Below are 21,781 nucleotides of genomic sequence, written 5' to 3'. Positions count from 1 at the left end.
TGAGGACAAGTTACCGAACTTCCATTCCACGCAGACCAGCTGGGCAGGCAGGATGACGGGTACTGGCGAAGGCGCTGAGATGGGAAATTCGTATGATGGCTGGGTCCCTTATTCCTCCTTCAGTAGACGGAAGCCACACCTTTCAGGCTACACGGTGGGATTCTTCTATTTCTTCCATTCACATTGAACTATAGTGTGGTGGTGGGTAGGTAGGAAAGGAAGGGGAGCTGAATCAGAGCCACCTTGCAGCCTTGTAAGGGTCCGCCCTGAGTGTGTGGGAAGAGTCCCTGCTCCTGTCAAGGACAGGGACCGGGCAGAAGCGAGTCTGCGTGCGGTGGTTTTTACCTGTGAAAGCAGTGTGGACGACCAGTGGGGCTCTGTGTCCCACAAGAGGTCAGGATGTGCCTTTCCCCAGGAACTGGGTGACAGCGAGGCCATGTAGAGCCAAAGCACTGGCCCCAGAGTCTGCCAATTGGCTCAAGAGCATCCCTTGCCTATGAGCTGGGTGACCTTGGGCAAGTTACTACCCCTGTCTGAGACCCCCTTATCCAGGCGCTAAATGCCTCACGGGGTGGCCCGACTAAATAACGGGGAGAGTCCTTTGTAGGCTGCCCAGTGCTGTGCACCTAAGGGGTGAACCCAGACTTGCCATCACTGGGCTGCAGGAGGCAGAAGTGGGAGCCTGGCTGTTGGGTTGGCATTTGAGGCTGCCATTGCTGGAGCCTGAAGGCAGGATGTGGCTGCATCTTCCTGCAAGTTGACTCTCAGGGGACAAAGAAACCAACCCCCGCCCCGCCCACCGCCTCAGCTCTGAGCTGGGGCTCTGCCTCCCTCCCTCGCTCGCTTGCTTGCTTGCTCGCTCCCCCTACACGTGCCCAGGAGACATGCCGGCAGGTAAGCACCACCCCCTCAGAGACCCTCTGTGGCATATGTATGTAAAAAAATAAAGAGGGAAAAGAATATATATTAAATGACTATTTTATTTACACACCCTATTCATAAATAATTCAATCCTCTTTTTGACCGCACAATGATTCCTTGAAGATCTAATGATTACAATGAGTGACTAAAAGTGGATTAGCGGGCTTACTCACATCTGTGTGTGACAATGTTCTCACGTATGTGCACACACACACGCGCGTGCACACACACACACACACACACACACACAACCTACCCACCCCCACCCCAGAGGGGAGGTGGGCCTCCAGGGGCCTTGGGGGCTCTCCAAGCGCCCGCATTTGGCTCCCAGCACCAGTGAGGCCCTGGTGGGAAAACTGCGCCCCACACACAGGTGTGAATTTGTGACGGCTGGAGAACAAAGAGCTGCAACCCAGGGAGTTCCCGCCCCGCCCCTCGGAGCTGCTCTCCTTTGTTCATCCTGGAAGGCATCTCTTTGGATTTGCAAATATTTTAATTCACAGAAACTCAAGGAGGGGGTGGGGTGGGGGCTGGCGTGGCTTGTTGGCCATCCCTCTGTCTTTATCTAGGCCTTTTCCAGCCCCCGCATAGTGGCAACAGCATTCTAGAGACATGCAGTGGTGTGCTAGTACCATACACATGACACGAACTGGACACGGCTGGCAACAGCAGCCGGGCTGGTCGGCGGGGGGCTCCGGCTCCTCCAAGTCTGGGCCCCGTCTCAGAGCAGGGCATGGCTGGTCCGCTCACAGGGTCCGCACAGCCACAGGGTAGAGGAGGGACAGGTGCTCAGCCCCTTTGATAGGCAGCTTTCTGGTGGTGTAGTAGTGGATGACTTCTGGGACGCTGTCGAACGGGGGGCTGTTCTGACCCAGAATGTATTTCTCTTTGGTTTTGGCCAGTTTCATGTGCATAAAGCCCTGGTTGCTCCTGTGAACAAAACACAGAGGGTATTAGGATCTGCAGCATGACAAAGGCCAAGGCAACCATTCGGTCAGGAGGAGGGGACGGGTGCAGGAGGGCTGAGGAGCAGGAAAGCAGTTTTTCAGAGAGCCACTCAGTTTAGCTCTGAACAAGGACATGTCATGTATTCATACCCATTAATGCGGAGAACTATCCCTCTGGCCAAATTTCTGCTAAGGTGCAAGGTGTCCTTGGTGCCTGGGACAGAAGAGATCCCAGCCACGAAGCAGCCGTTGAGTCTCACCTCTCCAAGCCAGGACCGGAGCCCAGGCCCACCAAAATGCAGCTGCACCTGGGAGCGCCCCCAGCCCCAGCATCGGACCTGGAACCAGCAGCCAACACTGCTGCTGCAAGAGAGTCTTTGGACTGCAAGAGAGTCTTTGGACCCCAAGACCTTGGCCCCTCTTCCTATTGCTCATGCAGTCAAGTATTTAAGCCTTGTCTGTGGACGAAAAGGGGGCCATGTATGAAACTTGACAAGCTCAGGGGAGGCCTGCGTGGTGGCCTCAACACTCAGAGACCAAAGTACTAACCATCTAGGATGGTTTGAAATTAACACTTTCTGCCTAAAAGCAGTTCATGGCAGGTAGTACTGTCCTAGGGCGGGAGCCTGTCAGCTGTCTTTTTACATTTCAGATAACATGCGTTTGGAATGTCAAAGTGCTTTCCTTTTTCCAGACCCATTAAAGCACAACCAGGGCACCAGAGTACAGACCACAAATCCCCTCATTATTGTTATTACTTGTGGACTGTTAACTATCCTACACCTACAAATGTAAAAGAAATACATATCTATTCTATTTTTTATCCAATCCCAGAGATTTCTCCGCTTTGCTTTCTCCCACCTCCCTAATCACCAGTGGGTTTCACGTAACCCCCTTATGCCTCCTCCTTTGATTCTAATGTGTAGAATAAGGCGCATAACTGCCATTCTCTCTATATGTTGAGGTGTTGCTTCCTGGCAACTGTCATCAGTTTGGCTCAAATAAACTCATAAAAATTCTTACAGGTTTGGATGCTTCTCATGTTGACACCTGGAAGGTGCAAAGTGTGAGTCTGGAGCCCTGACGAGAGGGCAGGGCAGGACAGGGGTCATCGCCCACAGTTTACCGATGAGGACAGAGCGTGGCAGAGAGGGCTGGTGAGCCACGTTCCAAAAACCGGTGCTTTCCCATCAGTATAGTGTGGAACTGTAACTGGGAAGGGGCCGTCCGGCTGGGACTCCATTTCCCAGCCTCCCTTGGAGCAACTGTACCCATGTGGTTGGTTTTAGCCAATGGTATACGGAGAGGGTGTGTGCCCAGCATACAGCTTCCCAATTCCCAAGAGCTCCACAGAGCAGGGCCTCTGTCCACCATGCCCAGCGTCTGCTGAAAAGGGCAGTGGGTTGGTTCCTTGGAGATCAGAGCAGAGCTCTGTGCCCCATGACCCCAACAGCCTCCTACCTGCCCCAGCACACTGGGTGGGGTGCAGCTCACAGACAGCGAAGGCCATGCTGCTTCCGCCTGCCCCCAGGGGACCTCTCGCGCGTCTCACCCAGGGCTCCAGCCATGTCTGACCACTTACCCTCTGCCGACCTGCCTTTGCCCATGTTGCCCTTTTCCCGCCCACTCAGTTCCCGGCGTGGACCTTACAATTTGGCTGCCACACCTGTGGATGCTGTGGTTTCCAAAGCACAGTCCAATATATTGAGTGTCACTTAGCGAGAAAAGCCGGGGCTCGGAACTCCTGCCGCCTTCTCCAAGTGACCTTCCCTGGATGCTGGTAGCTTGTAGCCACGCCCTCCCCAGGTGAGGCCGAGGGCTCCAGGTGGACACAGGCGTCCTTTCTAAGGGCCTGCTCTTCTGGCTTTGGCTGCTCTCATAGGGGCACAGGAGGGCTTACCCCTCTCCCAGTCAGGACTCCCCTCGCTTCCCAGCACCTGTTCTATTAACACATCAATTTGGACTCCCAGACCATTTTTAAATGGGCAGAGCAAACGTGTAATGAAGTGCAGGCACTGGCAATCCATCTGCTTGTAATAACGTATTTAGAGATGTCACCCTTGGCTTAAAGGAAATCGTTTGGAGAGCAATTATGTTTCAAGAGAGAATAATTCCTACAAAGAACTGAAATTTAAATCAAGATTTTTTTAAGGCTGACAATGTTCTAATTACAGAGCCTGTGGCAAGTTCTGCTCTTCCGCGAAGGGTCATTTCATTCGAGAATTGCCTCGACACATCTGAGGAGCAGGAGGCGCGCTTGCTGCAGCTGTGGGAAGGGATGTGGTGTGCGCATGAAGTGGAGAACGTAGAGCCCCATTTGAGAGAAGACCCAGCCACCCGCCACACTGGAGGGAGCGCAGCTCTCTGCTGGCCTGGAAAGGGCTGTACTTGAATGAAGCTAAGAAAACTGGGGCGTGTCCTCTGGCACATCATGCCCCTTTGTGAGTTGAGTCGAGTCCTGTTTTGGGGTGCCAGACCATGATGCTCACAGATCTACAACGGGGGTGCAAAGCGTAGACTGTGTAGGACAGGATCACAGCTGCTGGCCGTGAGCAGAGTGTGAACGCCAAGGCTCTGCAGGCACCCCAGGTATGAAGTCGCAGGGAGAGCTCATGTAATTTTTAAGGATATTAAGGAAAGTCACTCCTATGGGTTAACAGGTCATTTTTCACACAGGTTGTTACTAAAACAGCCAGCAAGGGTAGTGGGCTGGGATGGTGGCAACAGCTGACGGAGCCAGAGGTAGAAGCAGAAGCTCTTGTTCCCAGGCCATGGGCTCAAAATGGCCACCAGTTATTAGAAATGCCACAGGGATGGCCCTACCCCCACAGATAGGGGCTTGCGAGGCAGCGCAGCTGAGAGCACGTCCCGAAGCCCCTCCTGAACCCCCCCCCGGCCCGCTGTTTGTTCCCCTGACACTTGAATGCTAGTGTCTAACCATGCCAGGCTATGCCAAGGCAGCAGGCCAGTCATGAAGCTTGGAGACCAAGGGAGAGGACTCAGGCCGTGACCCCCCATCTGGCCCCACGGCCTGACCGTTCCCCAGCAGAGACAGAAAAGCCAAAGAGCTGGGCCTCACAGTGGAAACGCCCCTGTGGAATGGTCCCTCCCTTGGGCTCACGCACCGCACCCCGTGGTTCTCTGGGCCTTGGCTGGTGCTGGGCTCCATCCCTGTCCCCGCTGGATCCCTCGGGAGGCTAGCTGGGTGGCCTCTGAGGGTGCTTCTGGGCCGAAGGTCCTGGATCCCATGTGTATAAGGACAGTCTACTGCTTACTCCATGAGGGCTTCCTGCAGGAAGGGGCCTGGAGGCGGCCTCACACCCCACTCCACTGCCCCCATGGCCTTCAGGGTGGATGTTTCCTGAGTGTTCCCGTGAGCCAGGCCTTGTGCTGAGAGTACAGAGGCTCAGCGGGGAGGTGGCTGACCCAAGGCCACACGGCGATCGGCAGCGGTGGCAGTGGTGCCGCTGCTTCCCTCTCTGGCAGGCCTTCCCCCAGCCTGTGCTCCGGACCTCAGCACTGCCTTGCTCCAGACAGGGCCCTACTTAGCCCTCAGTGCTCCACACGGGGCCGGGCAGGGGGGTGAGCCAGAGGCACTAGATCCTGACCAAGGGACTGCTCGAACCCGAGACTGCCGGGCTGATGGGGGGTGGGGGCCAGGGGCAACGCGGGCCAGCAATGAAGGGCCATCCGGGGATTGGGGATGGCGTGTCCTGACCAGCGGAGCCCCAGCCATGGAGGCAGGGTGGTGACCCTTCCCATGGGGTTGGTGGGCTCTGAGAGGTGAGCAGAGTTTCTTTATGAGACAATCTGTCAAACCCTGACTCAGGCAAAGGTCAGGGGAAGCCTTGTCAAAACACATGCAAGAGATGTGCTGTAATAACATACCCTGAGCAGTCAGAAGGTCACCACGAGATGCCACCTAAGAGCAGCTGAACACTTAAAAACAGCTGCCAGAGATGGCTTTAATGGCTCCCAGTTCCATACAGAAGACATCAAGCATAGGAGAAAAAAAAATTAAAAAATTCCTCGGAAGGACAGAGGGTGTGTCGGATAACCCGCACACACAGGGATGCTATGGCTGCTGAGGACGGAGTGCTTCCGGGGCGAGAGCAGCCTGGGGACCACATGCTCTCATGCTCCTGGGGTACTTCGGTGGACACTGAGTTCAGAGACAGCAACACTCCGGCCCAGTGCACACAGCAACGTGGGCTTCAGCTACAGGCAGCACCCAGGGCCCTTGCGCCCCGGGCCACCCCACCTCTGCATCGTTGCTCCTGGAAAGGCACCGGTCCCTGGGGAGTTCAGAAGGGCTGTCACCACCTGCCAAGCTCCTGTGTCAGCCCTATCTCCTTTGATAGGACATCTTGCAAGAGCAAAGTCACAATTAGGGATGTCTCCTGTGGGTGACCTGTCTAATGAGTCTTGTAAGGCTCACAGAGGCTGGGGGGTGCCGGGGCTGTCATGGCGCTCAGATCGCTCATTATCATCACAAAAAGCACCTCCTCATCACTAGGATTATCAAACATGCCTGGCGTGCGGGGCCTAATAACAGGCCCCACCTCGTCTCATAATCATGGGCTTTAATAAAACATCACTCAGCCCACAGCTGCCGGCCGAGCAGGGTGCGAGGCCTCACCTCTCGCTTTTAGACCTAATTGCTTGATGCATATTTCATGAAGAATCCAGGGTAATAGTTATGTTAAATCGCTTCTTTTCATGATGAAATGACTTAAAAATACTTGCATATAATATTTATGTGCCCTCTGGGACTAGTGCTTAGGACCCAGTCACACGAATCCACACAGAGGTGATCTCCGCTTCACCTCTGCTGAAAGGCGGGTGGGGCGCCGCTCTCTTGATGGAGACCCTCTCTCGACCGAGATGCCCCGGGACGCTGTCCCTTGGCTCCCCACTGCCGCTGCAGGATGAATGACACCTGCACTGCTCGAGTCCCCACGGTGCACCGGGCACCGAGCGGAGCTGTGGTCACATGTTATCTCACTGAAGTCCACAGCAACGTCACTAAGATGGTATCACCATCGCTGTCTACAGATGGGGTGGTTGTGTGCTGTCCCACGGGACGCGGCAGGGTCAGGTTTCACTATGTCTGCCTGACCCTTAAGCCTGCATTTTTTTCTTAGCTCATGGTAAGCATTCAGGGCTCTGAAGCTGCCACTGCAGCCTCACCTTCCTTGCTTGGCCACCCTGTGCGGTGGTTCCAGGTGTCCAGGTGGCCCTTTGGACTCTTTCTGTCCTGAGACTTGGCTTCCCTGTGGCTCTGCGTGCTCCTGAGGTCAAGAACCCTGCCTGTTCATTGTGATGTTTCTTCAGCAGGCCAAGCCCTACCCCGCTCGGCCCTCAGCACATGCCCGGCACATTGTCCGTCCATCCACCCACCCAGAAGCGATCTAGGAAGGGTCTACCCTGAGCTAGGAAAACAAGGCCCCATGCATTCTCCTGTCTGGACTGTAAGTTCCCAAGGGCAGGCGGGTGGCTGCTCCGCCGTGTCCCCCAGTGTGGCCCAGCCAGGGTAGAAGCTGCCTCCTCCAAGGTCAGACACAGTGGCTGCTTTGTCTGGTCAGCACTGGCCCCAGGACAAACCAGAGAGATTCTGCAGAGCAGGCTTAGTGAGGGGCAGAGCCATAGGCATGCCTAGAGGGTCACGCCTGCAGGGGGTACAAAGGCAGGTGCCTCTTAAACCAGGCAGGACTTGCCTAAAGGAGGCCACAAGGGAGAATGGGTCAAACCTTTCTCTTTCATTGGGATTTCAAAAGAAACTCCTGGGACCACTGCCCAGGCCTAAATAAACAAAACATGAATGTGAGACAAGTTCCCTCTAAAAGCTATGGCTTTCCTGCGGGCCCTGGCCCAGGCCCTGCCCCCTTGGGGCCCAGCAAATCTCTAAATGGATGCATTTTTGGGGTCTTAATGGACCTTCTCTTGTGTAGACACTTTAACTAAACATATGAATCTTACATTGTTCAGATTCCTGGAGCCAGATCCATGACAGGAGAGATCAAAAGGCACTGTAGTTTTTGTTTTTGTTTTTTTTTAAGAGAAGGGAAGAATAGAGGAGAGAAACATTGATCAGTTTCTTCTCACACGCCCCCTACTGGGAACCTGGCCCACAACCCAGGCAGGTGTCCTGACTGGGAATTGAACTGGTGACCAGCTAAGGTGAGACTGGACATTTGCAATGCACTCAACAATGGCTTGCAGGAGGACGCTCAGGGGAGAGAGCTGTCCCAGGTCTCCCGACCTCCACGAACACAACAGCAGCAACCAGTGCTCGCTCTCAGGGCCAGCGGAGCACCACCCCATGGAGAGGGCGTGAGCCCTGCCCAAGGGGCCCTTCTGCCCCCACAGGTGTGCCCTCAGGCTGTGGTGAATATGGATGTGAACTGAATCAGCGGGGAGAGGGGCATGTTCTAGGCCTGCCTGTACCACTGGTCTGCTGTGACCGTGGGTGCGGGAGCTTCCCGAGGGAGGCGGTCTGCAGGGTGGCCATGGCAGGACCCCTCCTAGCTCTCCACTCCACAAACTCTGTGCCTGCTGAGAAGCCTGCTCCCAGGAGAGCCCTGGCCCTGCTGCAGAGAGAAATACCCCCAGGGGCTTTCAGGGGACAGATACTTGGTCGATATCCCCCGGGGGCCTACCATGTGTCAGCTAGCACGAGCACAGGCGGTGAACTTGCAGCACAAGGTCTGGGAGCCTGAAACACGACGGTGCACCATGATAGCCGCCGCCACACTTGGTCCACGCTGGACCAACCTGTGGCTTCAGAGAGAAGCAGGCAGGGCTGGCGTTATCTGGCAAGATGCCTGCTGCACAGGTGAGAAGGCCAAGGGCCAGAAGGAGAAGCAACTTGCCCAGGTCACAGTGAGAGGACATCAGGGTCAGAGGACCAGCGCGGGAGTGGTCCTGGCTGCGCATGGCTTCTCTCCAGCTGCGCACTGTACGGAGTAGGGCCGGAGGTCCCTCCCAGCGGAGTAGAGGGAGCTGGGGGAAGGGGCCTCCGACGCCACACCTGTACACCGCCCACTGCCTTCTGACACAGCCTTGTCACAGTGACAAGCCAATGACACATAACTAGGTTATTGCAAACAAACGTCTCAAAGTGAATGCTGCTCAGCCAAACCACTTGATTTACAACCAAATAATTATACTTTCAATAAATGCCTCAGCAGCGATTAGCCTTCCTGAGACACCCGGGCATTTCTCGAGTTCCAAGCTGGCGGCTCAGGGTGAGGGCCTTCAGTAAATCATGACAGAAAGCCGTCTCCAGGCAGGAGAGCAGATGCCTCTCTGGCAAACACGAGGAGGCATAAGGCTCGCTTTGTGCCACACAAAGCAGCGGGCAGGTCAAAATAAACCAACCCATTTAGGGCAATTTTTGCAGAAGACTAACAAAGTGTCAGGCAGGAAGATTTTAATGATCAAGGCTGACAGTGTAGGGAGTGAGCCTCCCATTACTGGAGGTGTGTAAGTGGGAGGGTAATGATGCTTGAAGGTCAGCCAACTGCACAAGGGGAGGGGGCCAAGCAGGGGTGGAGATAATGTGTGAGATGTTGTCAGAGTTCCAGGAATGGGAAAGAGGCTCTGGAGTGGTCCTCCCACCTCTTTTTACCTCTGAGGGCTTTTCTAGGAACACAAAGGCGCTTTTGTGTTAGGAATAGGTGGAGTTGGTGGCGGTGGCTACACTGAAGTCAGACACCTGTGTTCAAACTGCTCCCACAGATGTTGTTGGCTGGGCAAGTCCCCTCTCCCTGGGCCCTCAGTGTCCCCTTCTGGGAAAGGTGAAGGGGTCCCATCTAGCGCTCAAGCCAATTAGGGGCATCCCAAGAGGGGGTCGGGGCCACCCAAGCACCAGCCAGGAAGACCAAGGAGGGCAGGATGGCTAACTCTTACACAGGGAGAAAGACGGGCCAGAATTGGGGTGTGGCATGGCCCCCCCGCCGCTCTGCTGGCTAGGGGACAAGGGGGAGCTGGTCTATGGGAACAGCCTGGGGCATTTTGCAGCCAAGCTATTTGGCAAATTCTGTGTTGTGTCAGTAGCCACATGACCCAGCCTTTATCAAGTGTTCGCGCTTCTTTCACGTGGAAGGTCTCGCCACTCACAGCTACTGTGAGGGTGGACTCGTCATTCCCAGGTTTGGGGACGGCACAATGACAAAAGCAGGCTTCCTAAGGCCTGTGCCAATGGGAAGGACAGGATGGACTTAGGCGCAGGAAGGTCCTTCTTCTATACGGAAAGTCCCTGCTGGCTCATACTCTCCTGGGAGCGGTAGGTCCCAACCTGGGCAAGTTCACCCCTCTTCCTGGGTATACTGGGTGATGTCTGGAAACATGGGTGTTGCTGGCTTTTAGGTGGAAGCCAGGGTTGCTGCTAAACAGCCTACTATGCATAGGACAGCCCCCAGAGCAAAGAACAGCACAGCTCCAATTTCAGTAGTGCCAAGATTAAAGCCACACTCCCTCACTAGTTGTCAGCACCTCACCTCTTCACTGAAGAAATGGGAAATGACGAGTCCACCCTCACAGTCGCTGTGAGTGGCGAGACCTTCCACGTGAAAGAAGCGCGAACACTTGATAAAGGCTGGGTCATGTGGCTACTGTCACAACACAGAATTTGCCAAATAGCTTGGCTGCAAAATGCCCCAGGCTGTTCCCATAGACCAGCTCCCCCTTGTCCCCCAGCCAGCAGAGCGTGGGGGACCATGCCACACCTGCTAGGCAAAGGCAGCCGTGGAGGCGAGCACCAGCTGCCAAGGGGAGGTTTTGAGGGCCACGATGGCTTTTATATGCAAAGGGGAGCTGGAAACCGGGGATCAACCCTGGAGAGGCTTAGGAGTGAGACAACGGGAGCACCCCTGGGTGAGGAGGGCGGACAGCTCCAAAAGACACCAGGGCGAGGACCAGCACCCGTGGACCCGGGCTGCCCCTTGCCTCTGTGAACTGTGCCTCGGTTTCCCCATCTGTGTAATGGAGCTTCACCACTCACCTGTAAGGGCTGTCCTGAGGTCTGGGATGGACAGTGCTGACGCTCGGGGTTCTGACAGCCCCCCCCGCCCCCCACAAGCCATGGCTCTGCTGCAGCCTTTGTACAAGCTGGCTACCCATCTGGTCTGTCTTGACGGCTCTGCCGCCCAGGCTGAGCACTGAGTGTATCTCCGCGTCTGTCTGGTCTGTCATGGCCACGTTGGCAGCCCAGAGGCCACGGATGGTCAGGCAGCCTCCGGGCTGCAGGACCGCCTCCTCCAGCTGGGGAGCCCGTCGGGCTGGGGTGGCATCCTGGGGTCTGGCCCCAGCACTGTGGCTGGGTGACAATGGGCAGGGTGCTCGCTTCCCTGCGATCAGTGTCCCCTACCATCAGGCAGTATTGCACCACGCTCTTGACAGCACATTGTTACACAAGGGGGTCCATATGAAAACAGGACAGAAATAATGAGGAAAGAGGTCTTTTTGCTTAAAATACACTGGTCATAGACGGCCTATGGCGTTTATTAAGGGCCTCCTGTGTGTGCTGCTCTGTAGTCAACATTTCTGAGGGAGACAAGACACTAAGCAGAGGCTTTTGAGACCATCTGGTTCCCTGTCCTCATTTTACAGACGATACTGAGGCCCAGAGGGGTGGAGGGCTGCTCCCACTCCCCAGGGGATCAGGCACACGCCCCCGCCCTCGTGCCATCAGCTGAAGGGGAATCTCAGGCACTGCCAGCATGCTCCAGGGTGTGCTGGTGGGAGCGGGCGTGCAGGGACGGGCAGGGAAGCAGCAACGCCCCAGCTGCCATCCTTATCCTTAAAGCACAGCGAGCACCCTTACTATCCTCCCTGCCAGCTCCAGCCTTGGCGGGGGCCTCCCTACTGGCTGACCCAGGGCACTGCAACGAAGGGCACCCACCCACAAAGCACCTGATCCAACTTAAAAACAAAATAGAAGGGAGGAAGAGAAGAAAGAGAAAGGAAGAAAGTAAAGAAGGGACATCCAGAGAGGCCTTTAAAAACGGCGGGTTACCACAGCTCTGCCTGCTCAGGGGCCCTGCATCTACCTCAGGATACTGTTCTTTCTGGAATGTCAAAGCCAGAATTGACGATAAGCCATCCTGGCCGAGGGTCTTGTGCAAACCATGTGAATAACAGTGGTTCTCAGTGGAAACAACTCCCAAGTCCTTGGGGAAATGAGCCTCACAGGGAGCAGTTGACGATGTTCCCTAAAGTCTACTGAAAGCAATTGAAAAGCTCTGAACCGGACGCTGGGGACCTATCCCCAGCCCTGGCTCCTGCCCTCTTAGGCCTCTGTGTCCTCGTCTACACAATGAAGCGAAAGGAGTCGATGACCACCGATGCCCTGCAAACCTCAAACCTTTGAAGCGCGGCTAACACTACGTAAGGACAGACTTACTGACTATTCAGATATTACACAGAAGGACTCGCCTTCAATACAGACACCCTAGAGTCCCAGGGCTGGGAGAGGGGAGAGACGTGCTGGTCGCTCCAAAATGGCCTCTTCCAATGTGCCCCAGATGCTCTGTCGGAGTCCCTGGGGACTTGTCAAGCCTGTGGCTCCCAGGCCTTTTTGGAACCAGAATCTGCTTTTAATATGCTCTTCAAGAGATTCTGATGGACATTCAAACTCGAGAACCACCATTCTAATTCTGATGGCGGAAACTCCTTTGTAATATTCCCGACATCTAGTGGCCAGCTGTGGTTGCTTACTTTCAGAGCTGGGGAGCTTACTCCACCAACACAACCCCATCCAACCCTGATTGGCTCGGCCCCTAGTTAAGTCCTTCCACCTTCGGAGATAAATCTGACTTTGGCAGCTTAGAGACGGTTGCCCTGGCTCCGAGCTCAGGTTCCCGCAGGCCACAGATGTGCCTTCTACCCTGGGATGGCCCTTAGAGACTGGAAAGCCCGAGGCTGCTTCTCTCTCCGGCTGTCCTCACCGGGCAGCATCTCCTGTCCCTTCCCATCCCGGTCACCCCTGCTGCGCACTCTCTCCCATACACCGACATCATCCTGGTAGGTCTCTCCCGCTTAGCCATCAGCCCTCCTGTCTGGACACGACTCCACCATCGATGTGGGCACCCCAAATCGTGGCTCAGCTCCTTTCGGATGTCTGCTGACTTCCTGAGTCCACCTTTCTCTTTACCTTCTCTCAAGTCCCAGAGCACAGGGTCTTACTGACATGCAGGTGTCACTGGGTAAAGACAACACTCACCTCCTGACCAAAACCAAAGGCGGCACCAGTCCAAGAACATCAAGAAGCAAAAGCCACTGGCTTTGGCTGCACATGCATGGTTTGCAAATGCAGATGTGGAAGGTCATTGTCAGCCCTTAGGAATCCAGGCTCTGGAGGGCAAAGCCCCTCGTGCTTGGGCATTCTCCCCGGCAGCTTCTTGACAACCTCTGTCCACAGGGTGGAGAATTTTCTCAAAGTTAAATCTCTGGCCTTTTGCCTCCTAATGAAATTGATTTCTGCCTTGATACACAACAAAGCTTTCATTTTAGTATTTGGCTAGGGTTTGACCCATTAATTATAGTTTTTTAAATCCCCCCCCCCCGCCGCCCCAGCATGGCTGCAAGTAATTGAGTTCCAAAGAGTTACTATTGGAACTGATTGCTTTTTAAACACGCAACTCCCACAAAAGGCCAATTAGTCAACCCTAGATTCTTCATGGAAGATTTTTCTTTGGTGAAAACTGGAACAATTCATGACAGGGGAAGTATTTTTCTAGCCTGAAATTTCTAGGAACTCAAGTGTCACCTTAGTGGTTTTACGATCATTTGTGTCAGAACACAGAAGCTTCTCTGAGTTTCTCATCATTATGACTGGCATAATCCTACCTGCCTCGGGACGCGTGCTGCAGAAGCCTGTTCTGATCCATGTCTAATCCCCGGTTCTAGGGGCTGCAAAGAGCCCACCTGGCACCGTGCAGATGTGTTCCTCCCTGGGAGGCTGTGTTCAGCCTGGGTAGGGCGCACACCCTTAGTGTCAGGTGGAAATCATGGGCACACAGCCTGTGCTTTGGCAAGTTGGGGGGTGCAGGGGAGCTGTGGAAAGGAAGCGGGGCTGGGAGTGCAGAGGGCCGGCGTGACTGCAGGTAAGCCCCGCTGCCTCCTGGGGCCCTTTCCCCTGAGGACGAAGTGGGGATGCTGTGAGGAGCTGGAGAGAGCTGGCTGGGACTTCAGAGTTCACAAGGCACGTCTGTGTCCACAGTGCTGTTGTTGGTCATCTAGGCCAATGGGGCGCTTATATGGCGGTGACAATGAAAAACAAGTTGGGACCGTAGGGAAAGGAAACACTGCAGAGACCTTTTCTCTATTCCAAACCTAACCATCCTACCTTGCTCTTATGTCCTCCCAAATTATTATCCTCCAAGGCCCTGCTCAAATGCTACCTCCTCCAGGAAGCCTTCCACGATGCCTCTGGTCAGACTGACTTGCTTCTTCCCTCATTTATTTTCTGCCACTCCTCCCTCCACTAGAGCCCTCGCCTACCTGCATTTCCCCTGACCCAGACGCTGAGAGTCTGACGTACCTTCATCTCCCCACTCAGCTGAAGGCCTGGCGTGTGACAGGAGCGCAGCAGTTAGCCACGCTGCTGATTGATTTGTCAGCCCTGCCTGGAAAGGCTGGGCTAAGAATGTGGCAGGCGGGTCCCCAAGCCGCCTGGAGCTGTGATCAGCATGTGGGTTTTCAAAAGCAAAATAGCAAAAAGGAACAAAAAAAAAAAAAAAAAAAAAAAAAAAGGCTCTAATTAAAGCCTTTCTAATAAGCTGGCTTTGCCAAATCCAATTGTTTCTGATATTCCTCTTGGGCAAAATAATCAAAAAAGAAAGAAAGCTCTAAAAGTGGCAGAAAGCACCCATGGCTGGAAGGAGGACAGGGGACTGAGCGCAGGCAGAGGAGTGGCCTCTGCCCTGGCCAAGCTGACGAGTGTGCTCGTGGGTCACACACACACACACACACACACACACACACACACAGCAAAGCATTTTTATAGTTTTAGCATTTCAACTGTGGGAACAAAGACAAGAGCCATAAAATCAGACATCCAATTTTCTAAATCTGCCTCCAATATCAAGAATGTTTATGGATACAAAGGGACAAGGAAATATGTTGCCATGGGGCTCAAAACGGTAATAACCCTGGGAGGAGAGTCAAGGCATCCGAGCTCTGCCAGCAACTGGCCCTGGGACCTTGGCAGGTCCTTTGGCCTTCCCGTTTCCCTGTCTGAAAGCCAGGGTCTTGACCCTGATGACTCAAGACCTTCATCTGGCTGCAATGGCCCAAAGGGGAACAGCGACCTTGCACCTTGGGATTTTACTGGATGAAGCTGTGCCTTGGAGCCCAACCAAATGCCTCGAGGTGGGGGCTGACCCTGTTTCCTCTGGGGCCTTTTGAGCTATTTACCCAGCTCTAAGCTCGGCTTGACCGGACCGCAGGTTCTTCCCTGGGGTGAGCACAGAGGCTGGGCAGATAACCCCACCTGCACTCCTCGGGCCTCTCTGCGTTTACAAAGAGCCTTCCTCCTCCTGTGCCTCGGGGCCAGAGGCTCAGAGGCGTGAAGCTACTCGCTGGGTGACCCTCACAGACAGCAGCGGGACCAGGCTCTGGTCCTGTCACCATGGCTGGTCCCTGCAAGCCCCCTTTTTGCCCTTCCCAAGCCCCCAACCAAGACATTCCCAGATAGCTTTTACAAAAATATTATTAAATAAGTCATATTAACAGGATGTTAGAAACGTGACTGGAAAGAAATGTTTTTCTCATTTGGAGAGACCACCCAGTGCCTCAGAAAGGAAGCCGTCCCAGGGCACGAGGTTTCCTGGCGACGGACGGGCAGCTGGAATGCCGGGCAGCGGGAATGCCTCCCCTGGCGGGCGAGCCACACAGGCAGATTTATGCGGGCTGATATGAGATAATTAAAAACCAGCTGGAGATGTAATTGGGGTGGCTCAGCCACTGGAGGGGCCCAGGGAGCTCTCGGGGGAGCAAAAGTCGCACTGACTGCTTGGCCGGGGGTGGGTGGGGGACCCAGAGGTTGGGAAGGGAGACCCCAGCCCACCAGCAGGCACGCCTGGGCACTGCCAGGCTGGCAGCCGCCCCGGGGAGTGGGCCGGCAGCAGGAGTGCGGGCGCCTCTTGCCTTGGGGTTTGGGGCAGGGGTAGAAAGCGGGCAGCTGAGTTAAGAAGCGCAAATTTTTCTGGGGCTTTTCAAAAATGACCATTCCAGGTCCACGCTGTAGCTGGCAACGCCTCCCCTCCTCCAGCCGTTTGGAAATCTGGACGAGGCCCTTGACTTCCTGCTTCCTCACCTCGTCAGTTCTACCATAACACGCTTTCCTTTCTGCTCCCACTGCCCTGGTGCTTCAGGGAACGGGGCGCCCTCTGCAGCAGCCAGGCCTTCACTCCCGACCTGCCTTCCAGATTCATCTGTGGTCAGACAGGGCTTCTGAAAACCAACACGAGGCCACCACGGCCCCTTCTGAGCTGCTTCAACTTCTTTCTCTGCCACCAGATGCTGAGATGTTCCCAGCAACCTGAACCCAAGCAGGAAAGCGCCTCCTGCAGTTGGGTCCCTCATCCCAAAACTGTTGCTTCAGAGCGAGACAGAGAAAGCCCCAAAGTCTTTAGGCATCGACAAGCTGAGGGAAGGGGCGTTACGGTCATTGCCCTGGGAAAGGTGCCAGAGAAATGCCCAGCAATGGGCTTGTGGCCCAGATGCTGCTCAGAATGTCTGGCTTCGGTCCTGGGGCTGCACTAACCAGGTACCCGCTTGGGCCCTGACGAGGCGTCTCAGACTCAGTGGAGAAGAAAGGCGGGGCTGCTTCTACTCGGAGGGGCTCCAGGGGACAGAAAGAGGCTGCATTAAAATCCCAGCTCTTCACTCACTCGCCGTGACAGTGTGAGCCTCAGATGGTATAGCTATAAAAATAAAGGTATAATTCCCACCCTTCTCGCCACATCCTACCACAGCGGGGAAACTTGCTGTTCATAAGTACCAGCAACCTGCCAGGTGCCCCGACATCCGTCATCTCACTAAAGCAGTTCAGCAGCGGAACCCAGGCCCCCACAGCTCTGAGCAGCGCAGCTACAATGGGCCGCCCCTGAGAAAGGAAGGAACCTGTGGTCTGGGGCCCCACAGCCAGTCAGAGGCGGACCTGGGGTTTGAACCTGGGTCCCCCCTCAACCCCGCCCCCGGAATCCCCCAAGCACTATGCGCGGAGTCCAGAAGAGGAACAGCGTTAATGGTGAGGGCAGTGTCCTTGAAAATGTTTTACCACCAGCTGGGGATATTTTCTCAGTAATTTCTGAATAGGGAAACGTCATCTATTATTCCTCACGGTGTCTCTCAATGGCGCGCCCTTTCATCCTGCAAGGCAGGCTCTTGCACATTCTCAAGTTCCCTGTTTCTGTTGAGTCCCTGCAAAGAGCATTTGAGGAGCCTCTGCTTTGCCTACTGCAGCAGCTCCTAATCTCAGCATTTCCTTTAAACCATTCGGAAGGAGAAAACATGCCGCACACTAATTGAATGGAAAGTTCATTTTTCCTCCATCAGCCCTGAAAGGATGTGAAATCCTCCATATAATGACAACAAAGACGAGGGCCCCCACCCCTGCCTGCTCGCCGCGTCTCAGGCTGACTCAAGCGCTGCCAGAAAACAGCCTGGCTGGGCAGCCAGGGGGTGGGTGAGCTACTGCCCCTTTTTGGAATTTAGTTTGTCCACCTGTACAGGGCACTGGGCTGGGTGACCTAAAAGGTCTCTTTCTGTTCCCTAAATCCCAATATTTCTACTCAGCATGTTTAGTGTACCAGGGCTTCTACACTGGCTTTCCAAAAACAAAACAAAACAAAACCAAACCGCAAAACAAAAACCACACATCACCCCCCCCCGCCCCGCCTGCCCACCCATGAGAGAAGGAGATCAAGCTCTGGCGAGAGTGTGCGTTTAACTCATGCCTGAAGACAGACAGGGAGTGAGAAGGGCGGCAGGACAGCGAGAAGGACAGAACGTAATGCCTGTTGATGTGCTCATCCTGCCCAGCTACTCAAGAGGAACTGGGAGGTCAGAGAGGTTAAGTGACTTGCCCAAGGTCACACAGCCAGGAAGAGGGCAGCCTGGATTTGACTCTAGCTCTGAGTGACTCAAAGTCTCAGCTACAATGATGTGGGATTTTCTCGAGTCGTAGCCTGCACAAACTCCAAAGTACCACCACCGCAAATGGAGGCGGCCGTGGGCACAGAGAGACCTCTAGGTTGGACCTAGGCAGTCTGCAAGGCTGGACCACACAGAGCTCTTTCCTCAGCCTGTGGCTCTCCAAAGTCTCCAACAAAGACAGTGAGCGACCACTCACGCCCTGACTGAGCACTTACTGCACGCCAGGCACATGCTAAGCACTTCGCATATACTGTCTCTTCATCGGTATACCTGTAAAACCCATGTTACAGATGAGAAGCTGAGGCTCAGAGATGTTAAATCCCTTTGCCCAAGACCATCCTGCTAGTAAGCAGCAGGACCAGGGGTCAGGAGCCCAAGCCAGGCCGACTCAGGACCTGGGTCTTCCACGGCCCAGCGCTGCTCGTCTCCTGGGGATGGGGAAGAAGATGCTGGTGGGAGGACGTGCCGGAAACTGAGGGCTGGAAAGTAGGATGCTCTCTCTCCTCCTGGGTTGCTGCTTCCTCAGTGCAGGCAGCTCCATACCCTGCTCACCCCGCACTGCCCCAGAATTCTCATCCTCTCTCAGCACCATGTCAAAGCCGCTCTTCCCCGCACTGTGCAGGGCTGACTACTCCCACCCTCAAGTCTCCCGTCACCCCCTGCTATCACTGCCTGCCCGGGCCATCCTCTCTCTGTTTCTTAGGCATCCCCCTCCCCAGCCCTCACACCCACCTGGCAGCTCAGAGAGGCACAGAGTCAAGAGGATTGGGGGGCCGTCGGTCAGGAACCCAGGGCCCCTCTCCTCAGAGCCAGGCGGTGCCCTGGCTGCACACACCTGTCTTCCTTGAAGCCTTGGTCTCAGCGGCAGGGCTGGGGAAAGGGCTACAGGGGATGGAAGCCCAGCCATTCTGGGGCTGGACGTTGTCCTGTGCAGGGAACTCCACAATGGCTGGGAGGTCCTGCCTCGTCCGCGTGGCCCCCTGCAGGCTCGGCTACAGGAGCGGCCGCCACCGTGCAGCGAAGTGTTTGGAGCCTCAGATGTTGACCCCACAGGGGTGCTTGGGCAGTGGAGGGAAGTGAAGTCTATGCTCCCTGCTGACGGACGAAGGGCGAGCAGCCTTTCCTCACCCTCCACCCCCTCCCCACTCTGTAAACCTTTATTATTTCTTGCTCCTGGCTGTCAGCAGCAACAAACTAAGATTAATCACTTGCCTGCCTGTCCGGACCCAGACATGCCTACTGTTTGAAAACTCTCTCCTTTGCAATATAAATCAACTAGGGGAGAGAAAGAAAAACAGCTCTAAGAGAAATGAGCCCCCAGCATGCACCCCTCAGCCCCAGGCGGGCCCAGCTCCACTCGCTGCCCTCCACTGAGCCCCAGGAAGCCTCATGGTCGCCCTTTTCCCCGGCGCTACCCCTGAGACTGAGGCTTCCAGGAAGGCAGCAGGGCGCTGCCTCGCAGTCAGCACAAACCTGCAGCACCAAGCAAGAACCAGCCAGGTGTCATTAATCAAGTCAGATCAATTGTCTCACCCCTCCCCCTCTGCTTGGAGAAGGAGTTGGGGCCTTCTCACCATCCTTGGGACCGAGGCGAAAGGCACCTTGCCCTAACTGTGGAGCCCTTAACCTGGAAGCAAACTGACTCATCAAACCCCGGACTGCGCTTCTATGGATGCAGGGAGGAGAGACGTGCCAAGCCCTCCGGGTGCAGGGATGGCCTCACTGCGCCCTAGAGCTCTTGGTCTTGCCCAGCACTCTCCACTCTGCTGCCTCCACGGTGATTTCTAAAGGCTCTGGGAATGCTGGGCGAACAGTGACCAGCATATACTGAGCACCTGCTGTGGGCCTTGGGTGGGGCACACTTGCCGCGCTGCATTACGGGGCATCCATCCCTAGGAATCTGTGGGGGGTTGCTTCCACGACTCCTCTCAGATACCAAAATCTGAGGATGCTCCAGTCCTTGTTAACAACAGCGTGGTATTTACATATAACCTACCCACATCCTCCCATATACTTTAAATCATTCCTATATTACTTATAATACCCGGTACAATGTAAATGCTGTTATACTGTATAGTTTAGGAACTAATGACAAGAAAAAAAAGTCTACATGTTCAGTACAGACACCATCTTGGCCTTGACTATACAGTAAAAGTTAGTAATACTGTAACATTTTCCCCCCCAATATTTTCTGTCTGGCTGGTTGAATCCATGGATGTGAAACCCATAGATTTGGAGGGCCAGCTAGACTTCTTTCAACAGCTTTGTGAGAGTGGCCCGCACAATTTTGTAGGTAATGATCAGGGAGGTAGTCACGTGCCTAACATCACACAGCAGGGAAAAGATGGAGCCAGGATTTGAACCCAGGTATCTCTGGCTGTAGAACTCGTGTTTTCCCTCTACATCTTGAAAAGGTGTAGATTCATTCTTGGGGGAGATCAGCATGGATCCCCCCCAAGAATGCCGGCCCACATGCTGCCCACTTCCCAGCCCCGTGGCATATTTGGGGGCACGTAGGGAGCAGAAGCGGTGGCCCTTCCTCGGCAGGACACATGGTGCACCCTGTGTCACTGAAGACTCCAGAATACAGCTCTGAGGACGCAACTGTACCCAGCTCAAAACCTTCAGGATGCCCTGTACTGCAGGTGATAGCCCTAATTCCTCAGCCTGGAGACCGAGAAGGCACCTTTCCTTGGCTCCCACCAGAATGTTATTTGTTCCGGCACAAGCTCCACACTTTCCTGCCTCTGCGCCCTCCCTCTGCCTGAGCCGCTCACGCCGCCACAACCCCAGGTCGAAGCCCTGCTCATCCCCCACACAGGCCCTCTTCTGGTCCTTCCCTCCACCATGGCCCTGAGCACTTACTGTTTGGGTAGCCCTAAACATGTTGCTCCTCGACCTGCGATGAAGCTACGTCCTGATACACCCGTCATAAGTTGCAAGTATGTTAAGTTGAAAATGCATCTCGTACTACACTGTAAAGTATCGGTGTTGACTCTCGGTACCCAGTGCCCGACGAGGGGCTGCCGCCCTCTGCTGCTGTCCAGCACCACACGAGAGGGTTGCACTGTGTATTGCTGGCCTAAAAAAGCTCAAAACTCAAAATCTGCAGGATGATTTCTACTGAATGTGTATTGCTTTCACATGAGAGTAAATAAAAAAACCCATTAAGTCAGACCTTCCGAAGTCAGGGACCGCCTGCACATGAGTTACAGGTGTAAATATCTCCCCAGCCCCCAGCCGTGAACTCCTGGAGGGCCGGGGCCCAGTAAATGACTGACACCCAATGAGGCAGAGCTTACAGGGGCTGAGAAAGATTCCTGAATGGTGGAGCCTGCGTTGCACCCTGATGGAAATAGGCCAGACCCCAGAAGCATCTCTTGAGCCACATTTGCAAGGATGCTGTGCACTCTGTCTTTGGAGATTTGAAAGCTGAAGGCTCCTTGGGGCCATCTCCCGCACCAGGGCTGAGGCTCGCGCCACCTGAAGAGAGCCGAGGCCAGGCTCTTGTCAAAGGGGAAGCGGCATCCTGCAGGGGCCTAAGAAGTGCCACTCTGTCTCCCAGGCAAGGGCCCAGTGCAGGCAGAGGCCACCCGGCAGAGGGAGGGCAGGGCCTGGCACTCACCCTGCTCCTGGCGCCTCAGCTGCAAGCTCTCCAGCTTTGAAGTCCTGTTTCCCTCATCCTGTCCAGATTCCTTTGCAAAAACTCATGGAACTAGAACTTGCAAAGAGTCATTCATAGTCCAAAA

General features: G+C 54.9%; 1 protein-coding gene across 1 annotated transcript in view; it reads right to left on the bottom strand.

Annotated features, from left to right (window-relative positions):
- Positions 1-1,198: 1,198 nt before the first annotated feature.
- Positions 1,199-21,781, bottom strand: part of SHB (SH2 domain containing adaptor protein B) — a 126,290-nt gene continuing 105,707 nt past the window's right edge. Inside the window, exon 6 of the mRNA XM_054584636.1 lies at positions 1,199-1,851. Coding sequence (XP_054440611.1) covers positions 1,668-1,851 — 184 coding nt within the window. The 3' untranslated portion in view covers positions 1,199-1,667. The remainder of the gene's footprint in view (positions 1,852-21,781) is intronic.

The sequence above is a fragment of the Pteronotus mesoamericanus genome, unplaced genomic scaffold (genome assembly GCF_021234165.1).
Source record: "Pteronotus mesoamericanus isolate MK-2021 breed Mesoamerican mustached bat unplaced genomic scaffold, CSHL_Meso_final contig_78, whole genome shotgun sequence".
Classification (NCBI taxonomy): domain Eukaryota; kingdom Metazoa; phylum Chordata; class Mammalia; order Chiroptera; family Mormoopidae; genus Pteronotus; species Pteronotus mesoamericanus.
Note: the sequence above shows the minus strand (reverse complement) of the source record. Positions and strands in the feature narration are given on the sequence as shown.